The sequence below is a fragment of the Vanacampus margaritifer genome, chromosome 5 (assembly GCF_051991255.1).
Source record: "Vanacampus margaritifer isolate UIUO_Vmar chromosome 5, RoL_Vmar_1.0, whole genome shotgun sequence".
Classification (NCBI taxonomy): Eukaryota; Metazoa; Chordata; class Actinopteri; order Syngnathiformes; family Syngnathidae; genus Vanacampus; species Vanacampus margaritifer.
Genome location: NC_135436.1, coordinates 28,871,311 through 28,896,170, shown reverse-complemented (window position 1 = coordinate 28,896,170; position 24,860 = coordinate 28,871,311). Strand labels below are relative to the sequence as shown.

The 24,860-nt window shown below is 39.9% G+C and overlaps 3 protein-coding genes across 4 annotated transcripts; 1 reads left to right on the top strand and 2 right to left on the bottom strand.

Annotated features, from left to right (window-relative positions):
* Positions 1–382: 382 nt before the first annotated feature.
* On the bottom strand, positions 383–9,382 carry bach1a (BTB and CNC homology 1, basic leucine zipper transcription factor 1 a). Its single transcript, XM_077565792.1, has 5 exons — positions 9,273–9,382; positions 7,552–7,806; positions 5,265–6,233; positions 3,779–3,985; positions 383–2,613 (listed from the first exon to the last, which is right to left on the bottom strand). The coding sequence occupies exons 2-5, from the start codon at positions 7,792–7,794 to the stop codon at positions 2,416–2,418; spliced, it is 1,617 nt and encodes a 538-aa protein (XP_077421918.1). The 5' UTR covers positions 7,795–7,806; positions 9,273–9,382; the 3' UTR covers positions 383–2,415.
* A 37-nt stretch (positions 9,383–9,419) lies between these two features.
* On the bottom strand, positions 9,420–19,434 carry usp16 (ubiquitin specific peptidase 16). Of its 2 annotated transcripts, XM_077565726.1 has the most exons (18): positions 19,286–19,434; positions 19,071–19,148; positions 18,804–18,985; positions 18,632–18,735; positions 18,385–18,497; positions 17,446–17,669; positions 17,270–17,365; positions 15,925–16,055; positions 15,758–15,845; positions 15,532–15,613; positions 15,342–15,433; positions 15,218–15,271; positions 14,066–14,212; positions 12,864–13,452; positions 11,573–11,667; positions 11,397–11,483; positions 11,064–11,205; positions 9,420–9,862 (listed from the first exon to the last, which is right to left on the bottom strand). In XM_077565726.1, the coding sequence occupies exons 2-18, from the start codon at positions 19,129–19,131 to the stop codon at positions 9,747–9,749; spliced, it is 2,403 nt and encodes an 800-aa protein (XP_077421852.1). In that variant the 5' UTR covers positions 19,132–19,148; positions 19,286–19,434; the 3' UTR covers positions 9,420–9,746. The 2 variants fall into 2 exon arrangements, with proteins under 2 accessions (XP_077421852.1, XP_077421851.1); XM_077565725.1 differs by lacking the exon at positions 19,286–19,434 and having other exon boundaries at positions 19,071–19,279.
* A 113-nt stretch (positions 19,435–19,547) lies between these two features.
* rwdd2b (RWD domain containing 2B) lies at positions 19,548–24,263 on the top strand. Its single transcript, XM_077565727.1, has 4 exons — positions 19,548–20,184; positions 20,266–20,333; positions 20,573–20,944; positions 22,193–24,263. Exons 1-4 carry the CDS (start codon positions 19,933–19,935, stop codon positions 22,434–22,436), a joined length of 936 nt encoding a protein of 311 aa, XP_077421853.1. The 5' UTR covers positions 19,548–19,932; the 3' UTR covers positions 22,437–24,263.
* Positions 24,264–24,860: the final 597 nt, after the last annotated feature.

The window sequence follows — 24,860 nt, the reverse complement described above, 5'->3', positions numbered from 1 at the left end:
AAGGCCAAACACAAGCCAGGACATTTTCGAAAGGCTTTTGTACAATGACTAGATTTCTCACGTCGTTGCTGCTTTATTTGACTGGATTTGTTTGGCTGCTTGTCTTTCAAAAAAAGACAAAGAGAGTAAAAGTCATAATTGAAAACCTAAAAAGGAAAAGAAAAAGCCAAAGAAAACCAATCATACTGTCAAACCAATAAGTTGCAAAGTTTGCTGAAAAGATTCTTTCTGTATTGAATTTTCTTTTTTTCTTTTGGTATGCAAGAAAATGTTTTACTTCTCACTCTCCAAAACAAAAGTTTGCTTTGTCAGCATGTCATTTTAAATGACAATATTTTCACTTCCTTAAAGCCAGCAGTAAAATCCACAATGTTGTGTCACATTTACAAATAGAGGGAATTTATTTGTCACCGTGAATGATCATTTTTACAAATCTTGCGCTTATGTTCATTGAAATTGACTTGTGCTGCCACCCACAGGCGCAGCTGCGCTACTACAGTACATTTTTAGATGACCATTTCATGGGAGCAGCTTCTTTCTACACAAGGGATTTATTATTATTTTTTTATTAAAAAGAAAACATTTCATAAAAAATACTCCATATGCAGATGTCAATAAAGGCTCTGGGTTAATGTGCAACAGTGCTAAAGAGTTAGAAAGAACCAAAAATGCATAAGGCACAATTTGCATTAAACGGCATCGTTTCTCTGGTGTCGCCATTTCCGGCACGAGAACCATTTCGTATTAAGCCATGCAATTTATTTTTTAACAATACTACCAACAATGTGTGTTAGTAGTAACAGCATTGTAACAATAAAAAAAATCAGTTAGTGCTTTGCATATTTTTGTTTGTTTAGGGACACAGTATCATGGTACAGTAATATAACACTTGACAATGATAAAAACTTGTTAGGGTGATGTGTTAATGTGGAGGCATATGGAGGACCAAAAATGCCAACATTAAAAATAAATTAATTAATAACAGTTCTAATAAAAACGGATATAAAAATTATAATTAAAAAATAAATATAAAAAACACTATATATATATATATATATATATATATATATATATATATATATATATATATATATATATATATATATATATATATCAGGGATGTGATTTGACCAAAGTGAAATTATCTGAAAATTTAGCCGGGGGTCTGGGGGCCGCTGGCACCCAGCTAGGTCCAGGTCACTCACGTGAAAAAGAAATAGACAAAACAACAGCATAAATTTTCAATGTATATTGAACTATCCCATATAAAATGGCAGTTTTAGTCAACTCAAAATCAGTCACATTCAAAAACATTGGACTGCCTTTGCTTTTAAAAACTATCACTGAGAATATCATCATATCTAACTAATGTGATTACTAAGTTAACACATAAATAATGTTGAAGAGTTCAAATTTCATGAACAAATAATTGTATCATGACCAAATGAAAAGTAACTCATATTAGAGCATACCACAAATGTCTTTGTTATAGCAGAAGATGTTATCTGTCGGAGTCATGTGCATACACAATGAACTACAAAAAAAAAAAAAAAATCGAAATTTTTTTTTTTTGGGGGGAGATAAAAAAAGCGGAATTCCGCGAATTAGCGGAAAAATCACATCCCTGAGATATATATATATATATATATATATATATATATATATAAAAAATCCCAAAGCTAGTATATATATATGTATACATATATTTATATATATATATATATACATATATAAAAGTAAAAAATAAATACAAAAATAAATATATAAATATAGTTAAATATCAATCGATAAATAAAAACGCTGTTCTCTCACATTTATTTCATTTTCTGCTTCAAACGCCAGGACTTGGGTCGGGTTCCGCCGTTACAAACTGCCGAGCGAGCGTGTTGGCAAACAAGGAAGTCGCGCCGGCTTGCATAGAGAACTCCAACAATGGATCTTCACGATTAGGCCCGCCCCCTCATTTGAATAACATTTTGTCCAGACACAGCGTTTGCAGCATGAAATAAATAAATGTGAGCTCAGAGCATTTTTTATTATTGATCGATATTTAATTATATATATATATATATTTTTTTTTTTTGCATTTAATTTTCGAATTGAATTTTTTACATCCATTTTTATTTTATTTTTTATAATTTATTAACTTTTAATGGAGTCAGTTTTGGTCCTCCACAGAGGTATAGGGATCAGGTTGAGTCCTTCCCTGAGAAATCCAACCGATGCCTCCCATACGGTTATTAACACGCTCGTAACTATGCTACCGTCAAATTCATATCGATGTTGATGTGATTGAAGAATGCAACACAAGCAAAATCCATGTGAAGGTGATGTGAAAAAGTCCATTCCCTGGACATGAACGATTGGAAATGCGAAGTACGTCCAAGCTGGAGATTTCCAAACTTACCGCTTGCTTCACGCATCTTTATCGGCGAGGTGCGGCAACGCTGGGAAGTCCGGCGCCGAGAGCTTGGCCAGGAAGTGCAGGTGGTCCTGATCCGAGGCGGATTCGGCGCTGACGCTCTTGCACAGCCTGCAAAGACTCTGGCGGGTTTCCTCCAGGTTCTGTTCCAGTTCTGAGCGCTCCTGGAGCAGCTTCTCCTTCTCGCTTTTCTGCAACAAGATTCAAATGCCGTTCAGATGTACGGACTGTCGTAGGTTTCTCAGAATCCATCTGGATGAAAATTGAGGTCAATCAGACGGTGGCTATCAGCGGAGTTGAAATATCTGATATTGATGCAAACGGGGTTCCTTCCTACACATTTGAGATTTCACAATTGCATACTTTTTCAGACCCTCATTTCCAGACTTCGGGTTCTGGGTAAGAACATTTGAATAATTTGTAACATTTGAGGAGGATGGTGTAAAAAAAAAATCGAACAAGCTATATCGAATCGATTTTCCTTTTTGAGCGTGATATCGATTCATAAAACCACGTAATCATCATTGTAATCGATTGTTTTAATATCTCTTTTTCCCCATAAATTAACAAGAATATAGAATTTTAAAGGCTGAATAATTGAAATCACTGATTATTCAAACAATTACTTTTTTGGTACTTTTTTTTTTTTTAAACATTTAAAAATATTAAGACAAATACAATTATTTGAAACACAAAAATTATGTAAGTAACTTTTGGACCAAACAAGATTTATTAAATTAGTTATTTTAAAATAAAAAAAAGGTGCACATATATAAATTTGAACAACTCAAAATTATTATTAATGATTTTTTTTTTTTACGATAATGCAGATTTAGTAGTATTTTGTGGAGTGTAATAATTGAAATTGTAAATGAATGAATTGAATCTGATTAATTGCACAGCCTTAATTTCATCAGTCTCTCTGCAAAATGTAATCTATAATTTTTGTTTGTGGAACTTTAAAAAAAAAAAAAAAAAAAATCATGTCTTTAATATTTAAGAATAATTGATGTTCCATAATTAATCAATATCGGATTGAACTGAAGAGAATCTAATCGGGAGAGAAAAAATAAATAAAAAAATTAATCGAATCGAACTGAACTCTTGTGAATTGAAATCGAATCGATTGAGGAAATTTGAATCGATACCCATCCCTAAAGGGAGGGTCAGCTAGACAGGAAAGCAAGCAGTTGGTTCCGAGGAGGCTTATCAGTCAAGGTCACTTCCATATTGCTTCATGTACAAGAAGCAAAAGGCCCATTGTTAAAAGGAAATGCGGGTGTCCACAAGACAGTATAAAGGTATGCTAATACGTGCTAAATGATTATTTTCCATAACACAATTGAAGCGACTTACTAATGTTTTGATTTCACTGTCAAGATGTTGTATGCTGTCCATCTTCCTCTTCCTGCATCGCTGCGCCGCCGCGCGGTTTTTGCTTCGGCGCCGGACGTCGTGAACAAACTCCAGCTGTTCGGGAGTCATGGAATGGTGCTTGAGAAGCTGCTGGAAAGCGCTGCGGCTCAGCGTGGAGATCTGCTCCACCGGGAACGGCAACTGGATCTGCAGAGTAGTCGCAGCCGGTCAGCGGGTTCCCCCACAATACTGCTTGAAAATTAAAACTAAACGTTTTGGGGGGGTTTTACGCAAAAAAAAAATTTTTTTTTTTTTACTGCAAATTAATATTTGCTTTAAATTTATTTTTTTTATTCTGACGCTAACATTTTACTCTTTTACTGCAAATGAACATCGGCTTTAAAATTAAAAGAATCTGTTAGTTTTTTTTACGCTAATATTTTTTCTTTTACTGCAAATAAATATCGGTTTTAAAATTAAAATAATTTTTATTTTTTTTTATTCTGACACTAACATTTTTCTCTTTTGCTGCAAATATCGGCTTTAAAATTAAAAGAAAACTTTTTTTTTTTAACGGTAATATTTTTTCTTTTACTGCAAATAAATATCGGTTTTAAAATTAAAATAATTTTTATTTTTTTTATTCTGACACTAACATTTTTCTCTTTTGCTGCAAATATCGGCTTTAAAATTAAAAGAAAAGTTGTTTTTTTTACGCTAATATTTTTTCTTTTACTGCAATTATATATCGGCTTTATATTAAAAAATATATATTTTTTTATTCTTATGTTAACATTTTTCTCTTTTACTGCAAATGAACATCGGTTTTAAAATTAAAAGAATCTGTTAGTTTTTTTTACGCTAATATTTTTTCTTTTACTGCAAATGAATATCGGCTTTAAAATTAAAATAAATATATATTTTTTTTATTCTGACACTAATATTTTTCTCTTTTGCTGCAAATAAATATCGGCTTTAAAATTAAAAGAAAAGTTGTTTTTTTACGCTAATATTTTTTCTTTTACTGCAATTATATATCGGCTTTATATTAAAAGAAAATTATTTTTTTATTCTTACGTTAACATTTTTCTCTTTTACTGCAAATGAATATCGGCTTTAAAATTAAAAGAAAAAGTTGTTTTTTTTAACGGTAATATTTTTTCTTTTACTGCAAATGAATATCGGCTTTAAAATTAAAAAAAAAGTTTGGGTTTTTTAACGGTAATATTTTTTCTTTTACTGCAAATGAATATCTGCTTTAAAATGAAAATAATTATTTTTTTTTTTTATTCTGACACTAACATTTTTCTCTTTTGCTGCAAATAAATATCGGCTTTCAAATGAAAAGAAAACGTTTTTTTTAATAGTGACGCTAATATTTTCTCTTTTACTTGAAATAAATATGGCCTTGAAATATCGGTTATCGGTCTCCTTGACCACTAATAATCGGTAGTAATCGGAATTATGTTCTGAATGCGATGCTGACCTCGGCCGCTCTCCTGTTGTTGGCCTCCGTATCGCCATCGGTGTCCATTTCGGAGTCCTCCCCCGAGTTGAGCGAGGACACGCAAGGGCTCTTCTCCGACTGGGACAGCGTGTCGGCGCGAGAGTTTGCCTCGTCGCCCGTGCCGAGCTCCCTGAGGAAAGGACAGTCGGCCGGATTGGAGGTGAGGTCCAGCTGTTTGAGCCAATGGAAGTCCGAGGAGGCTTTTTCCAGATTGTTCTGGTCCAAGGGGGGCACAGTCTGAGCCTGAGGCGGCGTGCACAGATCCGACCAAAATCCCTTCGCCAGATGCTCGGCAACTTCCCGCTCCTCCTTGCTTCTCTCGGAGAACTCCTCGTCTTTGGCTGACTGCTGGAATAACGGAGCGCAATCTTCCATGCCTGGACAAGAAACAAGGCCACAGTCGGCGTCGAGTCTCTCCCCGGGCCGGATCTGGTCTGGCGGATCGACGTGCTCCGCGGCCGACAGCTCGCACGGCAGCTCCGGCAGACCCGACTGGCTTTGGCCGCAAACGTCTTCCGCGGCCAAAATGTCCCCGCCGCACATCCGAGAGGAATGACCCGCTTCGTCCGGATCGGGCGCGGCCAACATCGGGCACACGATGTTGGCTGACAATTCCAAGGACAACGAAGGCATTTGCGGCCCGCAAGTTTCCAAACACAAGTCGCGAGTCGGGACGGGAGCGGCCGAAGGGAGCGGCGACGGGAGGTCCGTCGGCAAGTTGGAGCGGCGTGGTTTGGCCTCGCCGCTCTGGCAGCAGACCCTGGGTTTGACTTCATGGGCTTTGGGCTCGGAAAACTTGGGGATGAGGAAATCGAAGCACGCCGACTCCAGGTTGTGGAAGCCCAAGACTTTGGCGCAGTTCTGAATCGCGTGGATGTTGTCTTTGGTGAAGAGAAGCTTTGATGTGTAGGCAAACTGAAGTAAAGGTTCAAAGCCCTGCACTGTCACCTGAGACAAAAGAGGTGGATCATTGATTAGGCGTGATCAAACGTAGATGACATTTAACCGGCACACAAATTAAAATAAACTTCAATAGTGAGTAACGGCAACAATCGCCATTCGTATAACGGAAATCTTATGAGTAATTGATGCACACCCCAAAAAGGTTCAGAATTACTAGGGGTGTCAGGCGATTAAAAATTGTAATCGCATGAAGTTTTCATACTCTACTTGTAAACATAAAAGTGGAAAAAAATATTTAAACTAATAGAAATATGGCTAAATATTTTAGTCATCGATAGAATAATTTCATAATAATTCATAAAATTTAGTTAAAATGAAAAAGATATATATATGTACTGTAAAAAACGTGTGATATTGGTTTGTGTTAAGGTCATTTTTCTGCCACTAGATGGCATAGTTGCATTTGTAAGACATTGGCGACAACTCAGTGCATTTTCTTTTCATATTAAGTGAAATTCTGCACATTTTTAAAATTGTCAAATACAACTTGACCGCAACTTGACACGTTGAGAGGAACCAGTTGAGGTGGCTCGGGCATCTGGTTCGGATGCACCCTGGACGCCTCCCCGGGGAGGTGTTCCGGGCATGTGCTACCGGCGGGAGGCCCCGGGGACGACCCAGGACACGCTGGAGAGACTACGTCTCTCGGCTGGCCTGGGAACGCCTTGGGATCCCGTCGGAGGAGCTGGCTGAAGTGGCTGGGGAGAGGGAAGTCTGGGCTTCCCCGCTAAAGCTGCTGCCCCCGCGACCCGACCCCGGATAAGCGGAAGAAGACGGACGGACGGACGGACGAACTTGACCGCAGTCTCCAAAAATATATGCATTATTATTCAATTTCTTACTGCTAAAGTTTGATCCGGACATGTCTGCTGCGTTGCGACTGAAATTCCCCCAGTACAGGCTTTCCAAGTAAAGGGCGCTCATTAATTAAGCGTTAAAAAAATTAATGGTGTTAAAGAAACTTTAAATGAACTCAAAATTATTATTTTTTTAATTACCCATACATGCCACAAGATGGCGGCAAAAAAAACTATATGCAGCTCTTCAACTCGCCTCAACATTTCACACATTCCACAGGCGTAGCAGGATAAAACGAAAAAAGGATTTCACGTTTAATCATCTTCAGCAAAAACAATGTTGCACTTGAAATACTTCCTGTTTTCATTCTACTTCTCTCACAATTACAGTGACAAATAAAATGTAAAAATTACACCCAAAATAAACAGAAGGCATAACAAAATAATACTCATCAAGCCACATGAAGACGAGCGCTACAGAAATGGGATGGCGTTCCCAAACTGACCTCATCTGGCAGGGCGATGATGGCGTTGCGTTTGGAGTCAGCGGCGGCGACGCGGCCGTGAAAGTACTCGCTGCACGCCGCCAGGACGGCGGCATGAGCCCGGAAGCCGCGGCCCTCCACCACCACGGTCACGTCGCACAGAACATCCCGCCGCCGCTGCTCGTCCAGACACTGCAGGACGTGAGCGCTGTGCACGGCCGACTGGAAGGTGAACACGGACACACGCTGGGCTTGGAGCAGCATGGTTGACTCGGCCTGAGGAGCGAAGAGGAGGAGCGGCGTCATCGTTACGGATCACAAAGTCAATGAATGTCGGGTGTTTTACTTTTTTTAAATCAAAGTCTTGATTCTATGATACATTGGTGTCATGCAATAAGAGTTTAAATGGTTCCGTAACACTGCCGCGGAGGAGGCGGGACTTGCGACTTCCTGGTTTTCACACATCAGCTTGGTTTCCGTTTCCTGTTTGCGACGTCCCAGTTCTCGCGCTTCTTCCGCCTTTGTGCCCCTCGGTGGCGCGTTCCCATCGATAAGTGCGAGTGTGTAGTATCTCATTTCAGAGAGTTGCGACGCCCTATCGGCGAGAGCGCGCGGTTGAGGGGCGCAGGGGTGGGGGTGCGAGTGTTGGAACACGCCCATCAGTGGCCAAAAACGTCAGTAATTTAGTCTTTTATTTACCTACCTACTTATATTTATTCATTTATTTTTTTGCTATTTTGCTTTACTAGTCTTTATTGCATGACTGATTTACTCCATGTGCAGCACTTTGCTGCCAGGTTCGTTTGAAAGTACTTTAGGAATGCAATTGAGTTGAGTTGTTTTAAATACACGTGTAATTCTTTGCTTTCTGTTTCGTTTGATAGTAAACTGTAAAACGTGTTTCTTTTGTGTCACGTTCAATATTTTGGTGATTTACTGCCATTACCCAAAACATTACCAGTCTTTTTTTAATTATTTATTTAGTCAAGAAAAAAAACATGCATCTCCATTTTCAGTTTTTTTTTTTGTGGCAGTCATTAACCGCGCATTTGTTACGGAAAATGTGGTGCGTAACTACAAAATTAATTTAAAAAAACAACAAAAAACTGTTTTTAAAGTACTGCTCAGTTTTGTTCGACTCAACGAAAAAATGTATTTAGTAAGATGCTTATTTGTTGAATGGGTGTTTTTGCAGTGGTGTAAAAAACAAACAAACAAAAAAACAGGACCGTAATATTAGGAACACCCCTCAGCGTCATCATGCAATGCATTTCCATACAATTTAAACAAAATTGAGCATTGTCGTTGTGACGGCATAACGTTGAACACATCTTATGTGGGAGTACTGTACATTGTCTGAATTGTCGAGTACGCTGGTAGCTATCTTATTAGCACTTTTCAGCTAGTCAAGACAAGTTTAAAATGCTGACTCATGTTTGGCCAATTTGGCGAAGCACACACGGTGGAGCTGAGAAGAAAAAAAAACCGTGGCAGAAAAACTCTTGCTTTACGACATGTTAGATTTCTTTGATTCTGTCGACAAACGTTTATACTAAACTTATTGGAGTAAGTTTGAAAGCGTTGGCAAATGATAAAAACGGAGCTGTTTGTTTTTTCCTACTGCTTAGGCGAGGCCGTTATCGCCATGTGATTGAAAGCAAGCGCAATGATCAAGTTAACGTCGTAAAAATGTAGATGTTAGTTGTAAAGTAATCGGTGAAATACGTTGAATGAGCACCGACCTGACGTGTCAGCTCGTTAGCGGTACCATTTGTGTGCTCTGGGTCGAGACGAATGTGCCCATCCGGAACCCCAGTCAGCAAAAGCAGAAGCAGGGTTAAGCCTTGTGCGCATGCGCAAATCAAACCATCACTTTGAGGGACAGGACGCACATTTTTCCCACATGTACTGTATTTTATTGCATACTCATACAAAATAAACATGAAATTGTTTAAAATTCCACCCCCATCATCAATTATATGGAATTATTAATTATTATAGTTTGTGTACAAATCTGTTTGTTTTCTCAACATCCGGACCTTGTGTTTGCACACCTTGACACATTCCCATGAGTCTGAGAAACAAACTGTTGTAAAATGTCAGCACTAAATGTCCTCTGAGAAGTCACCATAATGTCAGTGACACTGAGAGAAACTGTACAATAAGTAGTAGAGCTAGAACAGCAGGAGGGCATTGAGGCACAGATTGGATGAGTGTTAGCGGATCCTCTCGTAGAACAGGAGGTAGGCTTGGCTACTTTGCACCCTGCTCTCGCTCACGGGCTGCACGCTGGTGTCGCTGATGTGGAACCATGAACCTCGGGGTGCCTCGCCTACGGAGGTGGAAAGAGGTTTAGGTTTCATCCATCAGATTAGACCTGACCTGATAGCCTTTACCAGTCCACCAATGGAGACATTTTTTGTTTCAGCAGCACCAATAGTGATACAAGAAGAAAAGAAAAATATTCAGTTAACCGTTCTCAGAATATTTCTCAAAGTAATCTTGTTCTTTACGTGAGCATTTATTTTTCTAAAAAATGTGTTACATTAAATCCAATTTGAAAACAAATGAATATCTGTACTTTCTACATCTTTGTCCTAAATCACTTATGGTTTTTAACATCGGTGGACAATGAAAACGTAAAGAAAAGAGAAAGAAAAATATAGCCTAAATGAGAAGTAAAGTCTATTGCAGGTTATAGTTTGGCTGATTGGGACATTACGATGCAAAAATAACACACACAAAAACAAAAAACAGCAGCAGCAGAGATGAGAAGCAAGACATTTGTCATCAATGGTCTTTTAGCTAATATTAGCTTTTTTTGTTGTTGTTGTTGTGTAGTTTACAATATTAGCAAAACATTGACATAAATGTGATTTTTTCTTTTCAAAAGCACTACCAAAAGTTAATAAAAGAGGGAAACCATTTTTTATCACTGTGCCAATTTATCAAAATGGGTATAACAAAAATTTTACTCTTGCACTTCTGTCATTCTACTTATTCTTGCGATATCCAAGTGTCACAAGATGAACCTCACAATACGATAATTATTACTATATTGTGGGGAGCTTGGTGACATAACAAAACAAAAAAAAATCACAGTACTGCGGGGGGGGGGGGGGGGGAACTCGTAGAAGAAAATAAAGCACAATACTGTATTGTGTTTTTGTGCGCAACAGCAGTGACAAAATAAATTGGCTTGGCCATGTCATGTCACGTCACGTCATTGTCATGTGCTCTTATTGGCTCAGTCACACAAAGTATCCTGGTCTATGTAGTTCACAATGCTGTGTACGGATGAAGGGGGCAAAAAGTAATATTTTTTTACGGTGATGTTGAAAAATATTTCACCGTGGCCAAAAGATTCCTAATTAAAATTAAACTGCATAATAACCCAACCACCAGATGGTGCTAAAACTCCACAAAAGGAATACAATCTGATATTATGACATTACAACGACTGGTCACCGGTGGCAGTTTTATTAATATTGCGATATTGCCGTTTGCGATACATCCCTAATATTCGTTCTTACCATCAAGCTTGCTAGAGGACGATTTGGAGCTCTGGGGTCGTACTTTCACGAACGCCGTGTAGTGACCGGACCTCATTGTGCCGCTGTGCTCCACAATGCCGTACAAGCTGTAAAGAATCTGACGTTCACCTTCAGCCACGTTCTGCAAGAAGAAAAGAATGTGACACTTTTTGGCATGTAATTACAGATATAAAGAAGAATTATATTCGAAATGTAAGAATTATAAATGATGAAAAAATATATATATTTATTTACCCGGGTGACACAGTGGGCTAAAATCAAATACCTCATTTACATAAAGCTAAATTCCCAAAAATGATATATTTACTGTACCTTACTCTTGAGGGCACAAAAAGGGGCGAGATCCAGTATCAGAGGGAAGGGCACGTGTCGGTTCACCTTACAAATACCGTAGCCGTTCTGGAGAAAACAAAGGAAGGAAGGAATTGAACCGAAGAGTCAATGAATACGCGTGGATGTGGATTTTTTTGTTTCTGCTGTTGGATCACCTGCTGAAATCTCTTCAGGTGAAGAGTGAGCACCGGTGGCGGAGAAGAGATCAACATTTGCTTGGAAGCCTCTGTGTAGACGTTCTTCTTGGATCCTGGCCAGAGAAGATGCAAGAAAAGCAACTAGTGCTGCATTCAATAAAAGCAGGAAGTTTGAATTGATCCTGCTCGGATTGTACCGGTTGCGACCGCAAATTGTTTCAGGTGGATGCAAACAACCAAGATGGCTGACAATGTGATAGTTTTTTTTTGTTCCTGGAAACAATTTGTACAACGGCGTATTGGGGCCACTTATAAATATCTATATTTTTAGAGGGTGGGGGCAATATTCAGAGGGAAAAAAACGTGTTCATTTGCAACTTTATAAAGTGGCAGATTTACGAGAAAAAAAACCTCCGAAACGTACGCGAAATACATAGTGTACTACTCGGATGTTTGCGCCAATACTTTTCGGTTGGGTTTTCAAATAAGGAAGTAGTAATTGCTTTAACAGAGATGAACCATATGATGTTTGAAGCGTTTGGTACGGCCAGCGACAAAGACGCGTCGCTTTGCGAAGGTCCACAACCTGACGATCACGCATTTAAGTTAATTTGTTAAAATGTATACATATCTACTTGTACATTTATGTTTCCAGAATTTTTATTTAAACATTCATACATTTTGGTATTTTGTTTTTTTCGTACAAGTCGCTAAGTTGATGTGTCGAATATGCTGCTCCCCGTCGTTCACTTGTATTTACTTAAAGTATGCTAGCTTCTGATTGGTTGAATCTTAGTCAGCTGATCGGGGATCAGGAAGTGTTGTCACTCTCGCTGCCGTGAATGACTCGTAAAGTTTCAATTAAGAATGAACCCGTCTCCATCCTGTCTTTTCATTTTATAAACAGGGGTTTTATTAACCACCAATAAATACTCATATTAGACTCTAGCTATGCTACGTGTATATGCTGTAAGTTTCTGAGTTTTTTTTCTAGCAAAACTTGCAAATTTGCATGTTTTTTTCCTCGGAATATTACCCGCCCTAAAAATAATTATACGTAGCCTTGATACGCCGTCGTACAGTTTGACCTCCAGGAAACCTGCCTTCATAAGTAAACAGTTTGTAAAAGACAGTACTGTAACACTGGGCAAAAAGTGTACTAGAATTCTTGAACTTTGGGGTATTAGGACAAAAAATGTCCAAGACAAGTTATTAGTACGCCTGGTAACCCTTTTGATTCGTGCCAAAAGATGCAAATGTACCCGCCTTGACTTTACTCAACCTGCTCGTCCACACAGACTTCTCCTACCTGCGGATTTGTCCTTGCTCGGCTGCCGTTTGGTGCAGATGACGCAGAGCAGACTATTGTTCTCGCTGAGGGTCTCCTCCTCGGTGAAGTAAAACAGACACGACTCCACGGAGCACTCCTGCTTGTTGGGCGAAGGCCTGCGGGCCAAAGTCTGGAAGGCCAGCTCCGGGTCCTGGTTGACGATCATGTAACTCTTGGGCTCTTTGTCCTGCCTGTCGTCCTCGCTCGCCGCGCACGCTTCCCCCGCGTCCGACTCGATGAAGGCGTCGTTCAAGTTGATCTTCCCCATCCTGTCCGCCAGGAAGAAGTCAGCGTCGTCCAGGAAGCTGTCGGCGGAGCTCGGCGTTTCGGATAAGGCGGTGAAGCGACTGCCGGCCGACTGTGACTTGGACTTGCTGATGGAGTCGCCTTTGACTTCCTTGTCAGGCTGGACTGCGGCGAGGGTATTCGGGCTGCGTTCGGCGACCTTGGCTTGCGCGGAATCCCCTTCTTGCTTCTCAATGTCTTCCGCAAGATCTTTCGCTTCATTCAGTGATGCGAGACTGCTGAAACTGACTCGGCTTTCCAGCTTGTTCTGTCTCTTTTGATGCTGCGGAGACAGAAAATAAAGGCATGTTAAGTCCAACAAGTCTTCTTAAAACTTTTTGGGTTCAAGGAGTTTTTCAAAGCACCCCCCTCATAATCTTTATGCAAATTAACCCTTTCACCGATAGTGTTTATTACAGTGGACAGCTATTAAAACGTTTTCTCCCATATAAATGAATCTGATTGCCACAGTTGGCCATTAGCCACTCCAGTGGACACTATGTGTGTTCTTGGCATACACTGTAAGTGCAAAAAAAAAAAAAGTGACAATAAGTTGGCCCGACAGGAGTTCAGAAGTGACGTGTAAGGAAGGAATAAGTGTCTATCCCTTCTATTCCATGACGCCCTTGCAAGTAAAAAATATATTGGGACATCAAGCAACAACTAAGGAGTACTAGACTTAGTAACACTGTGTTAATTATTAAGTTTAACATGGAAGGAAATGTCCCAATTTAATCAGGGAATTTCCAAAATATGGCTTCATATTCATACTTTTTATTTTAACCTTTATTTAGCCAGGTAGAAGAGACTGAGAACAAAATCCTTATTTCAAACTGACCAGAGGCTAAACCTCTTGAGGGCAGAAAAAAAAAAATATGCCTGAGAGTAAGAGTTACCTTGGCTTGTTTCTTGGCCTGCTTCTTGGCTTTCTTCTGCTGGTACTTGCTACCAGAGGGAAAGTCTTCGCTCTGACTTTCCCGGCCATCCTCGCTTGCGTCGCTGCTTTTGCGCACCACTTTTTTCTGAGGCTTCTTCCTGTACGCCTGTATTAGCAGACGGACACAAATGTGTGTAGAATTAAACTGAAAAATGGCAAAATGCAGGGTTGACAAACCTTTTTTTACAGCTGGAGTATATTCCATCATTACTATATATGACTACAGTGGCGCCTTGAGATAAGACTTGAAATTGTTTTGCAAATGAAAATGTTATTAATATGTTCCAGCTTTTTGTGCTCATTTTAGTGTGCTGTGCCTTGACCACCGGGGGCAGTATAGTCAGTCCAGTAACATTACTGTATTATTTTTTTAAGAATATATAGCCTGTGATTATTGTTATCTTGTCGGTTTAGATGTCTTTTTGCACTATTTGTGTTCAAATATCCTTAAACTATACAACACCTCCACATTAGATGCTATTTGTTAGCTCATACAAGGCATTTTGTATTACCTGTTAGCATTAAGCTGGCGGACATTAAAATTCCTGATGTTTTAAATGCACAACGTGTAATTCTCTTTGTTTTAGGTTGTGTGTTAAATTTTGACTAAGAGTGTGCCAAACCATTACTTGTTCTGAAGAGAACTGTAGCGCTCATATTTCAAATTTGTGCTCTCAAGTCAAAGCAGAAAAATGCCAATAAAAAGTCAGCTGAAGCGACAGCGCTTGCATCTCATGTAACTCGTAAGTTGGGTCACTTTTTTCTCAAGGCACCGCTGCGTAGTCACTCAAAATTACCGGTATGAGTAATCATGTGGAAAGAAATTGTATCTGGCTATGCAGACAAGAAAATTTAGTTTTGTAAACTCAAAAGTTTTTGTTTTTTTATAAATTCATGTTTCAAAATATGTCACAGGTAATTGCAAAGTATCCCCCACCATCGATAATAATACATTTAAAAAATACAAATTGGTTACAATGAGTTAATATTAAAAACATTTTCTGTAAATATTTAAGAAATAATTATCATTACAGTAAATATTTGTGATACTAATAACAGTGTGGCAATTCTGTGAATGGAAAACAAAACACACAACATACAAAAGATTTACCTGATCAGAAACAGGAAGTGAAAGGTCCAAAAACATCTCTGTGACCACAGACACCTGCGAGAGTAAAATGAGCTTAGATTTAACATTCGTTGTTTGTAATATTTTGTTTCATTTAGTGTAGTACCGTTTTGCACTGCTGACACATGATAGTGCTGGTCATCTCGCCGCCAAAAACCTGGTCCACAAAATTTGGGGGTAGCCCGTTTTTCTCATACTCTGCAGATCAAGCAGATGAATGGCAGCCCAAGCAACAATGATAACTCCAAAAAAATTAATAAAAAAAATAAAATCCACAGTAACAGCTTCAACTTTACCTTTCACGGCGGATTTGAGCTCCTCCGTATCGGTGGCTTTTCCCGATCGTTTAAGTGCCTCTGTGATCGCAGAGCTGACTCTCTGAAAGACACACATCAGTTCATTAGCATGGAGGACCAAAACAGCCACAATTCCAAATAAATAATGACTAAAAGTGAAGATAATAACAAGATATAAAAAATATAATTCGAAAAAAAAAAAGAAATCCCCCAAAATATGGCATACTTTGCTCTCCTCTGCCCTCATCCCATCCAGAAGGTAGCGCAACAGCTCCTGGCTGTCTTGCTGCTGAAATCCCTTGAACCTCGCGGCCCTGCGCAAATGAGACAAAAGCGGTGACGCAACAGCAAATTTTGCGGGTTCTGACTTTCGGGTTTTGTAGCGGCGCTCACTTTTTACAAACTTGCGCGAACAGCTCATGTGGTGTCACCACGCCTTTCTTTGACTCTTGGATTTCCTTGAGGAGCTGATTCATCGCCATCGTTAGCGAGCCGGGCCGGTCCAGTTCTGCCACAACGGCCTCCTGTGTTCACAAAAAGTACAAGTTACAATTGGCTGTGTTGACCGTTTGCGTTCGTTTTTTGTTTTTTTAAACCATTTGGGCTGTGTTGAATGATTATACAGTGGATAGTCGGAAATGCGGAATATGACCATTTTTGTCAATATCGAGTCGGTTTGGTCTCTTTATGAAATTGGCCATGTGATTGGTCAGCATCTGTGTCCAGGCCGCTAAGTGTATCAATGATATAATATCAATCATTTAAAGGGCCCAACAGTAATAATGATATAATTCCTATTTTCAGGTACTTTATAGACATTATGCGGGTTTTCCAATTCAAAATTGGACTTGTATAAATATAGCACGCAGGAAAGGGTTATTTAGGTTTTGGGTAGAATTAATCAAAATTCAATTACAATTTCAATTATTACACTCCACAAATACAAAATCAGCATAATTGTAAAAAAGAAAAAGGAAAAAAAAGATAACTAATAATTTTTGAGTTTTTAAATTTATACATTTGCACATTTTTTAAAATGTAAAAATAACTAATTTAATACATTTTGTTTCATCCGAATGGAACTTGCATAATTATAGTGTTTAAAAGAATTGTATTTGTCTTATTATTTTTTATTTGTTTTTTTACGTTTAAACATTTTCTTGTTTTGTATCAAAAAATTATCGTCCTACTGCACAGTGCACAAGCTGCACTCCAACTTCAAGTTTTAGAAATAAATATGTATCATTATAAAATATAAATATATATTAAATTCTGTTTGGTCCAAAATGAACTTACATACGTAATTTATAGTGTTTCTATTTTTTTTTAAATTGGTTTCAATATTTTTAAATGTGTAAACATTTTCTTGTTTTATACCAAAAAATAAATGATCGTCCTACTGCACAATGCACCAGCTGCATTCCAACATCAAGTTTTTGCCACAAATAAATAAATAAATATTATTATAAATTATTTTTGGTCTAAAAGGAACTTACATAATTATAGTGTTTCTATTTTTTTAAATCAGTGTCAATATTTTTAAATGCTTAAACATTTTCTTATTTTGTACCAAAAAACAAATAATCGTTGGAATAATCGTGATCTCAATCCTCACCAAAAGTAATCGTGATTATTATTTTTTCCATAATCGAGCAGCCCTAGTTTTAGGGAAGCTGACATTTTGTGCGAGTCTATGGAAATAACGTCTTCAGGTTATTACAAAAAGTCATCGACGCACCAGTGTGGAGGAGGAAGGAGGTTTGACATTGAGACTCGTCTTGTCTTCGATCACCTTGTTAAGTGTTTGTCTTAACATCTGCGTCTGAGAGAGGTTCTTCAAAGAGGATACAAGAAAACATTGGATCAAGCATCATATTGATATATGAGTCTCATTTGAAAGGTTTTAAGGCTGACCTGGATGACAGCGTTAAAGAAGCAAGTGTTTCCCAGGTTGCTCAGCCCACGGACGGCAACTCCGCTGTTGTCTTCCGTCGCGCTGCTGGAGTTTGGAGCCTTGCACACAGACACTTTCCTGGTGGTCTTCCTCTCACAGCTATGGTTCCTGATGTTCTCCTTGTCTTCATCTTCTTCCGTCTTGAAAGTGACGTTTTTCGGCCGCACGTCTAACACCTCCTCTTCTGTGATGGTAAAGAGGAGAAATGACAAGGATGACATCAACCCATAAAACCAAAAAAAATGAATAATTGTGACGTCAGTCAAGACGAGAGCAATTCTGTACACGTGTCCGGAAATGAAATATGCAGTGCAACAGTAACAATTTAAACAGTCTGGATTTTTATATACAAAAAAACCCCAATGACGCTTATTACTGAATTGTCTTCATCTGAAGAGCCCAGTAGAGGCTGTTTAATAATAATAATACCCATCCATTCTCTTAACCGCTTACTCCTCACAAGGGGGAGTGCTGGAGCCTATCCCAGCTGGCTTCGGACAGTAGGCGGCACAGGGCACACAGAGGAACAAACATCCACACTCACAATCACACCTAGGGACAATTTAGAGTGTTCGATTAACCTGCCATGCGTGTCTTTGGAATGTGAGAGGAAACCAGAGTACCCGGTGAAAACCCACACAGGCATGGGGAGAACATGCAAACTCCACCCAGGGAGGCCGAAGCCTGGACCGGATAATAATAATAATAATAAAAATAATAATACCCCTTAGCTGCTCTGATATTCACATTTTTTACAAGTTAAAACGTTTGACGCATACGACTATGCTGCAGACTGTGGAGCAAATTAATTCAGTTTCAATGATTCCCTGTGGGAAAAACCAGCACCCCATAACAGATTGTGTTGAGGCTTAGCCGTTTTTGCCATATTTTACACTTACTTGTCTGTGGTTTCTGTACAGGCTCCTGCTGCATTTTCTTTTTGATGTTGTTCACCAGCTGAGCCAACTGACTGCTCCCGGAGTACTGCACTTCATCGTCGCACTCGTAGCACCTGAGGGAGGGGCAGAGGTAGGTGTAACTTACATTTGTCCGAGTACAAAGCCAATCTAAACAAGCAAGTCCTGAGTGAGGCCCCCACCACTGCGAGGATGTGATCATCACATGGGAAGAATACTTTACACTCACCAAACAATCCAGCTGTCCAAGCTGATCACCAGACAATGCGTATCAGACCGCGGCGTTTCATAGTGTTTGATGGCGTGTTGGTTCTTGGAGCTTCGTCCGCATCCCTTCAAAGAAAAGTTTAAGTCAAACCGGTCTATATATCAAAATAAATCAACAGACCACTTGAACTCACTGTGTGGCCACATTTCAAGCACATCCACACTTCCACCTCAGGGTCCACAGAAGGGTCTGTGCTAATGTTCTCTTTATTGTTGTCATTTTTACAGTCCTGGCAACTCGTCCAGCCATAAATGCCAGAGATCTTCTTGAGAAGAGTCTGGTCTGTGCCTTTCCTAATGTGCCTGCAAACTGGACCTGTGAAGGTGGGGGGGGATAACAGATGTAGATAAGTATCAAGCAATATTCAGCATAATTTGCGTGAAGATGTAAGCATGCGTACCTGTCATTTCAAACTCATCATCCTCTCTGGAGCTTCTGTCCTTCGCTTTTTTCTTCCCCATGTTTCCCCTATTTTCCGCTATTACAGATGGAAACCACACATGACGTATTTTTGTTGTAATATTGCTTAAAAACAAGCCACTTACGTGAAGATCAAAGTCGAATTCGAGCACGTAATGCATAACGTAATTCAACTCCTTGCTTGAGGAGACTTACTTGACACACACGGAGGCGAACCACGTCACACGTTCACTTTCGTTTACTTTTTTTCCGCCAGGCGCCAACTTTAATCTAGACATCTCGGCAAATGCTCCATGGAAATACAATTCGAGGGCATATTTGTACGCATTCCGCGTACAAATGGGCGCTGATTTGACTGACTAAACAGAGCCGAATCATGGCAATTGAAGCGGACAGAGACGGAACAAAAGTGTAAGGTTTTCGTTTTCATGTGTCCACTGTTTGTGTACTTCCGGTGCCTGGCTAGCATGCTAAACTAAACAAGACCAGAGAGCCCACTCACGCCTCTCTGTATGTGTTGAACGCAAACGTGTTACTTATTTCTCGTCACGGGTAAACTCCCATAAAGCGATCTAAGGGATATGTTAAAAATTAAAATGATTGCCCTGCGTCTCTTATGGTGCGTCGCCTAAAATGTTCCGGGGGCGCGCACAAGGTAATCACTAGCTATTAAGGCTAATGTGCTATGTTGGTGCGCTGCCCAAAATGTTCCGGGTGGAATAGAAGCACGCGCTTGCGTTAAACGTGGACGTGTCACAGAAAAGTTTAATAAACCGACATCAAATGTTGAGAAAACAAAGCAATCACCGACTTTTAAATACATCCAGAATACACATTTTAGCATGTCGTTGCGGGAGTGGGCAGAGGCGCAGCTTGCAGAACTCGAGCTGCTGACAAGCATGTTCCCCACTGACGAAGAACTAGAGATCGTGGACCAGCTGGCCCTGGCCGAGCTCAGGGACTACGCCGGCGCCGAGGACTCGCCGTCGGCTTCCACCGAGAGCCCACCACCGGCACCGGCACCACCTCCGTCTTCCAGACCCCAGTTCGTCATCAAGCAGAGGCTGGAGGATGACACAGGAGAAGCAGAGGGGGTAAGAAAGTGCTCCATTCTGTCACTGAGAATAAAATGATTCATTATGTTGGATTTCATTCATGTTCTTTAATATTTTCAGGTGGCTTTTATTCTGTCATGCACGTATCCACCCGAATACCCGAGTGTGGTCCCAGAGTTAACGGTTCGGTAAGATAAGAGTTCATTAATTGTCAATCAAATACAGAAATAGCAGCATACATTATCAATGTATTATTATTATTTTTAATTGTAAGACTCATTATTTATACTTTATACGTGAAGTACTATTTGGGAATTATACACATAAAAAAATATATATATATATATTTTTTTAAATGTAAAAAAAAAAAAAAGATGATATAATAATTAAATTTGTTGTAATTATTTATTTATATATTTTGCATCAGGTGTTGTGGGGTGAGCCGTGCCCAGCAGACGGAACTCCACGCTGGACTCAACGCGCACCTGGCGGACACCTGCATGGGAGAAGTGTGCGTGCTATCAGCCCTGGAATGGCTGAGGGACAACTTGCGTGCCTTTGTTGACAAAAGCTCTTCGGCGCCTCCTCCTCCTCCGCAGAGGGACGCGGTTTCGTCGCTGCGGCGGGAAGCGTTCAGTCGCCTGTGGATCTACAGCCACCACATCTACAACAGCACCAAGAGGAAGAACATCTTGGAGTGGGCCAAGGAGCTGGGACTGTCCGGTTTCAGCATGCCCGGCAAGCCTGGGATTGTTTGCGTGGAAGGTGCACAGGAGGCGTGCGAGGAGTTCTGGTCCAGGTAACTTTTGTTCACATTTTGAAATATGCGGGTTTTGAATTTATTGTTGCGTGTAAGGATTTGTGAGAAATTAGAGTTTCACGATGTTGCAAACAAGGAGTAGGGTTTCATGCCTGGTCCAGGATTTAAACCAGATTAGCGTTTCAAGGCAAGGTTAGAGTTTTAAATCATGGTTCAAAGTCTCCGTTAGAGTTTAAAATCAACGTTTCAAATTATGTTTATAGACAGAATTCGGGTTTCCACAAGGTTTAGGATTTCACATTAGAGTTTCAATGTAAGATTCCACATCTGGGTTAGGGTTTTAACTTTTAAACTAGTGTTTCAAGCCAAGGATGGTTTGGAAATCAAGTTTGGGTTTCAAATTAGGATTTTAAGACTGGGTTAGGGTTTCAATCGTGATTTAGCGTTTCAGGTTTCAAGCCTTAGTTAGGGTTTCGAAGATGGGTGAGGGTTTTGTGGTTAGGGTTTCAAATGAGTGCAAAGCCAAAGGTCAGGGTTTCAATTAGGGCCCGACTGATATGCATTTTTTGAGGCCGATGCCAATACCGATTTTTGGCAGAAAAAAATACAGATTACAGATTAATCTGCTAATTATTTAAAAATATATGTACTGTAATGCATAAAATTCACTATTCTATTAAAATAACTTGTTTTTCCACACATTGTTTAGAAATTGTGCCTTTGTGTAGTGTTATCTCACTTGTCGGTATGTGTTCCCACAAGATTTGGTTGTGGATATTCGTTATTTGAAGGAAAAACACTCCCAAGTCGATGCTAACTTCCTGTTAGCATTTGAATGCTCCCTTTGCTTTTAGCAGTAGCGCTAGGCTAGCGGTGTTTTAAAAAAGAAGCATGTTTTGTATTTAAATATACTGTTGATGCAATTCTTAATGTTAAGTGTTTAGTTTTACAGTTAACTCCAACTGCGGTGTCATTAAACCGCTTAAAGGACGCTTTGGGACAACAGAATAACCACAATAACATACGCTACGCACTTGCTAGTTGCTAATGCTACGCAAGCAAAATGGTGCATTCAGGGTATTTTCACAGCGTCGGAAACTTCAGTGATAATGTTTGACTGGGAAAATTATTAATCGGTCAGGCCCTGGTTTCAATTAAGAGCTAAAAGACAGGGTTAGGGTAAGAAGGGGGGTCTCCAACATGCGTGTTAAACCAATGCTCCATAATGTATCCCCTCTGAAGCCAGTGTCTCAACCTGAGGCGCTAAACGTTGTCGGCATTGTGCAGAGTGAAGGCCCTGACGTGGAAGCGGATCACGATTCGACACCGAGAAGACGTTTGCCTGCACGACGCTCCGAGCGTCCAAAACGTCGACTCCCTGCGCAAGTTCTCCGGCTTTGAGGAGGCGGCGTTCGACCCCCGGGGGAGTCGAGGGAACCACATGGACCTGGGCCTGCTCTACCAGTTCTTGCGGGAGAAGGACTGCTGCGACATCTTCCAGATGTTCTTCGGTGTGGAAGGGAGGAGGTAGTCCACCGTGCGGCCGTTTCCGTGCACGGTGCCTGGTTCAATTGCAGAGCATTGATTGGATTGTGAGCACAGCTTCATCATATCGGCAAAGCGGAGGAACTGGGCCAGTTACCAAAATTGTAAATCCCAGAATACGCTTTGTAATTAAGTCTCTACGTTTACAGTAATATCTCACAGCAAATGTTTCTCCGGAGGTTTGCGGGAAAGTTGTCAAGGGGCTTGCTGGTATTTGCACTTTTAATAGCGCCGAACGCCCCGCGGAAGCAGCTGGAACCGTCAATGGTGCTATGGTGACTGTGTAGATTTGATCTGAAGAATTATAGATAAGAAAATCTCATTTTCTTATAACGCTAACTAAGGTAGATCAATCAGGGAGCACACTCCAATTAAAAGTTGTGATTATTCAATGTGGCTCTTTTAGTCGTCAATGGCCGAGATAAAATCCTGGATTAATTAGGCAAACAGCCACAAGATGAGACATTTTGGTCATGTTGGAAAGATGCTGGATTATAAAATACAATATTTGCGTTTCCATCCACCCATTTTTATTAAAATTTTCAAGAAATGCACAAAGAAAACTGAATGGAAATGCTAGAAATCTGAAAAAGGGCCCCAAATTTTCCCCCCAAAATTTGATGCTTAGAGAGGGTGGATTTTGAAGCGTATCGAAAGAAGGAAAAAGCAAATTTAGGCTAAAACCGGATACACGTCGCACGTGCTGACTTGATATTATGCCGCACGTACGTTTGTAGTCTCAAAGCAATGTCGAACTATAAAGTAACGTATGTTTGGGGTGAAGACGAAACAGATTTTTTTAAATAAAAAAAACAAATATTAATGCTATTTTAGATGGAAAGAAGCAAAAGTAATACCTGCTACGGTTTATCAAGAATTACAAAAGCAAATTCATACGACATCATCACACGTGAATCGCTTCCTGGTCTTCTTCTTCTTTAAAATTACTGGTGGAACTCATCTCTATGGTGTATAGCGCCACCTACAGCGGCGGAGTCCCCTCAATGTTCGCAAAAGAAGAACAGGTGGAAACAGGCATAAAAGTCGCATGTCCCTTTTGCGCATTTTCAGTACATTTGCTCAAAAAATTTAAACAATTGGATGGAAACCTGGCTAGTTAGGGTGTTAATGTTCCAAACCAGGGTTAGGGATTCAAATCAGACTTATAAACCAAGGTTAATGTCATGCCAGGGATTGGTTTTGAAGAAAAAAAAAAGGGTTTTGCAGTCGGTTTCAAATGTGTCGTTTAAACTAGTGAAATTAAAATAAAAGTATGGATTAATTAGGGAAACTATACATTCCAGTACATCTCTAGATACAATACATCATTCAAAATGAGACGCGTCAAATGAGTATTTCACCAAATGGACGTCTCCAAATAGATGCTCGCGGAAGAGCATCGCTCATGTGCATGTTCAATTTTGGCCAGCAGATGGCAGTGTTGAACAAGATCAATGCTTTCGAGCAGCATATTGAAGTGCTGCGTGCCTCCACTTGTTGTGCGGGTCATTAACGATCCTGATCGATACAGCTCCATAATACCTTCATGGGTCACTCATCAACATATGCTCTCTTGTTGTTGTTGTGACCCAGCTCAATGTCTCGACCAGTCATTCCCAAGCCCAACTACTGTGCAGCAGCACGTTGAATTGCTGGGAGAGATGAAAACCAACCACACCAACTGAGATAAAGACATTGAGACGGAAGAGTATCGAGACCAAGACAATACAACTTTTGGAGGTTGTGACAGAGACAAGACCAAGACTGTATATCGAGAAGAAGAAAAAATCACAAATAAAACAACGAAAATAGATTCTGCTGTTGTTGTTTTTTTAAATGGTACCGTGAAACAACTATCAACTCAAAGCACTTTTTTTTTTTTTAACTTTTGATCACAGTAGTACTGGCCTGGTCGCAACTGGTCCCGAGACCTTCCTGCCCAAGACTGAGCTATGACCAAGATGCCTTTGATTCCGAGACAAGACCAAGACACTTAAAAAGTGGTCCTGCGACCGGTCTCGAGTCCAAGACTCACTTCATTAGAGCTGGTCACAATGTTAGCCGGCTAGCTAGTTTTGTTAGCTTTGAATTAGACATCAAAAACCCTCAAATCGCAATCTGATACTAGATTTCAAGACACTGTAAAGGTTTCAAGCCAAGGACCTAAAGCCGGGTTTAGGTTTTCAAAAGGAAAGTCAACCCAAAATAGTTCTACGAATGAGCCCCAACTAGTCTTAAGTGCGGCATTCTGATCAATATTTCGTTTTTGGAGTATGAAATAAGCAGCAAAATTCTTAACTGAGCCCACAGTTGCACACGTCTCAGTTAAGATTTTGTCTACAATTAGATATTTTCATTATTATAAATATCCAATTAATACCTTTAAAAACACATTTTTCTGAAAACGACC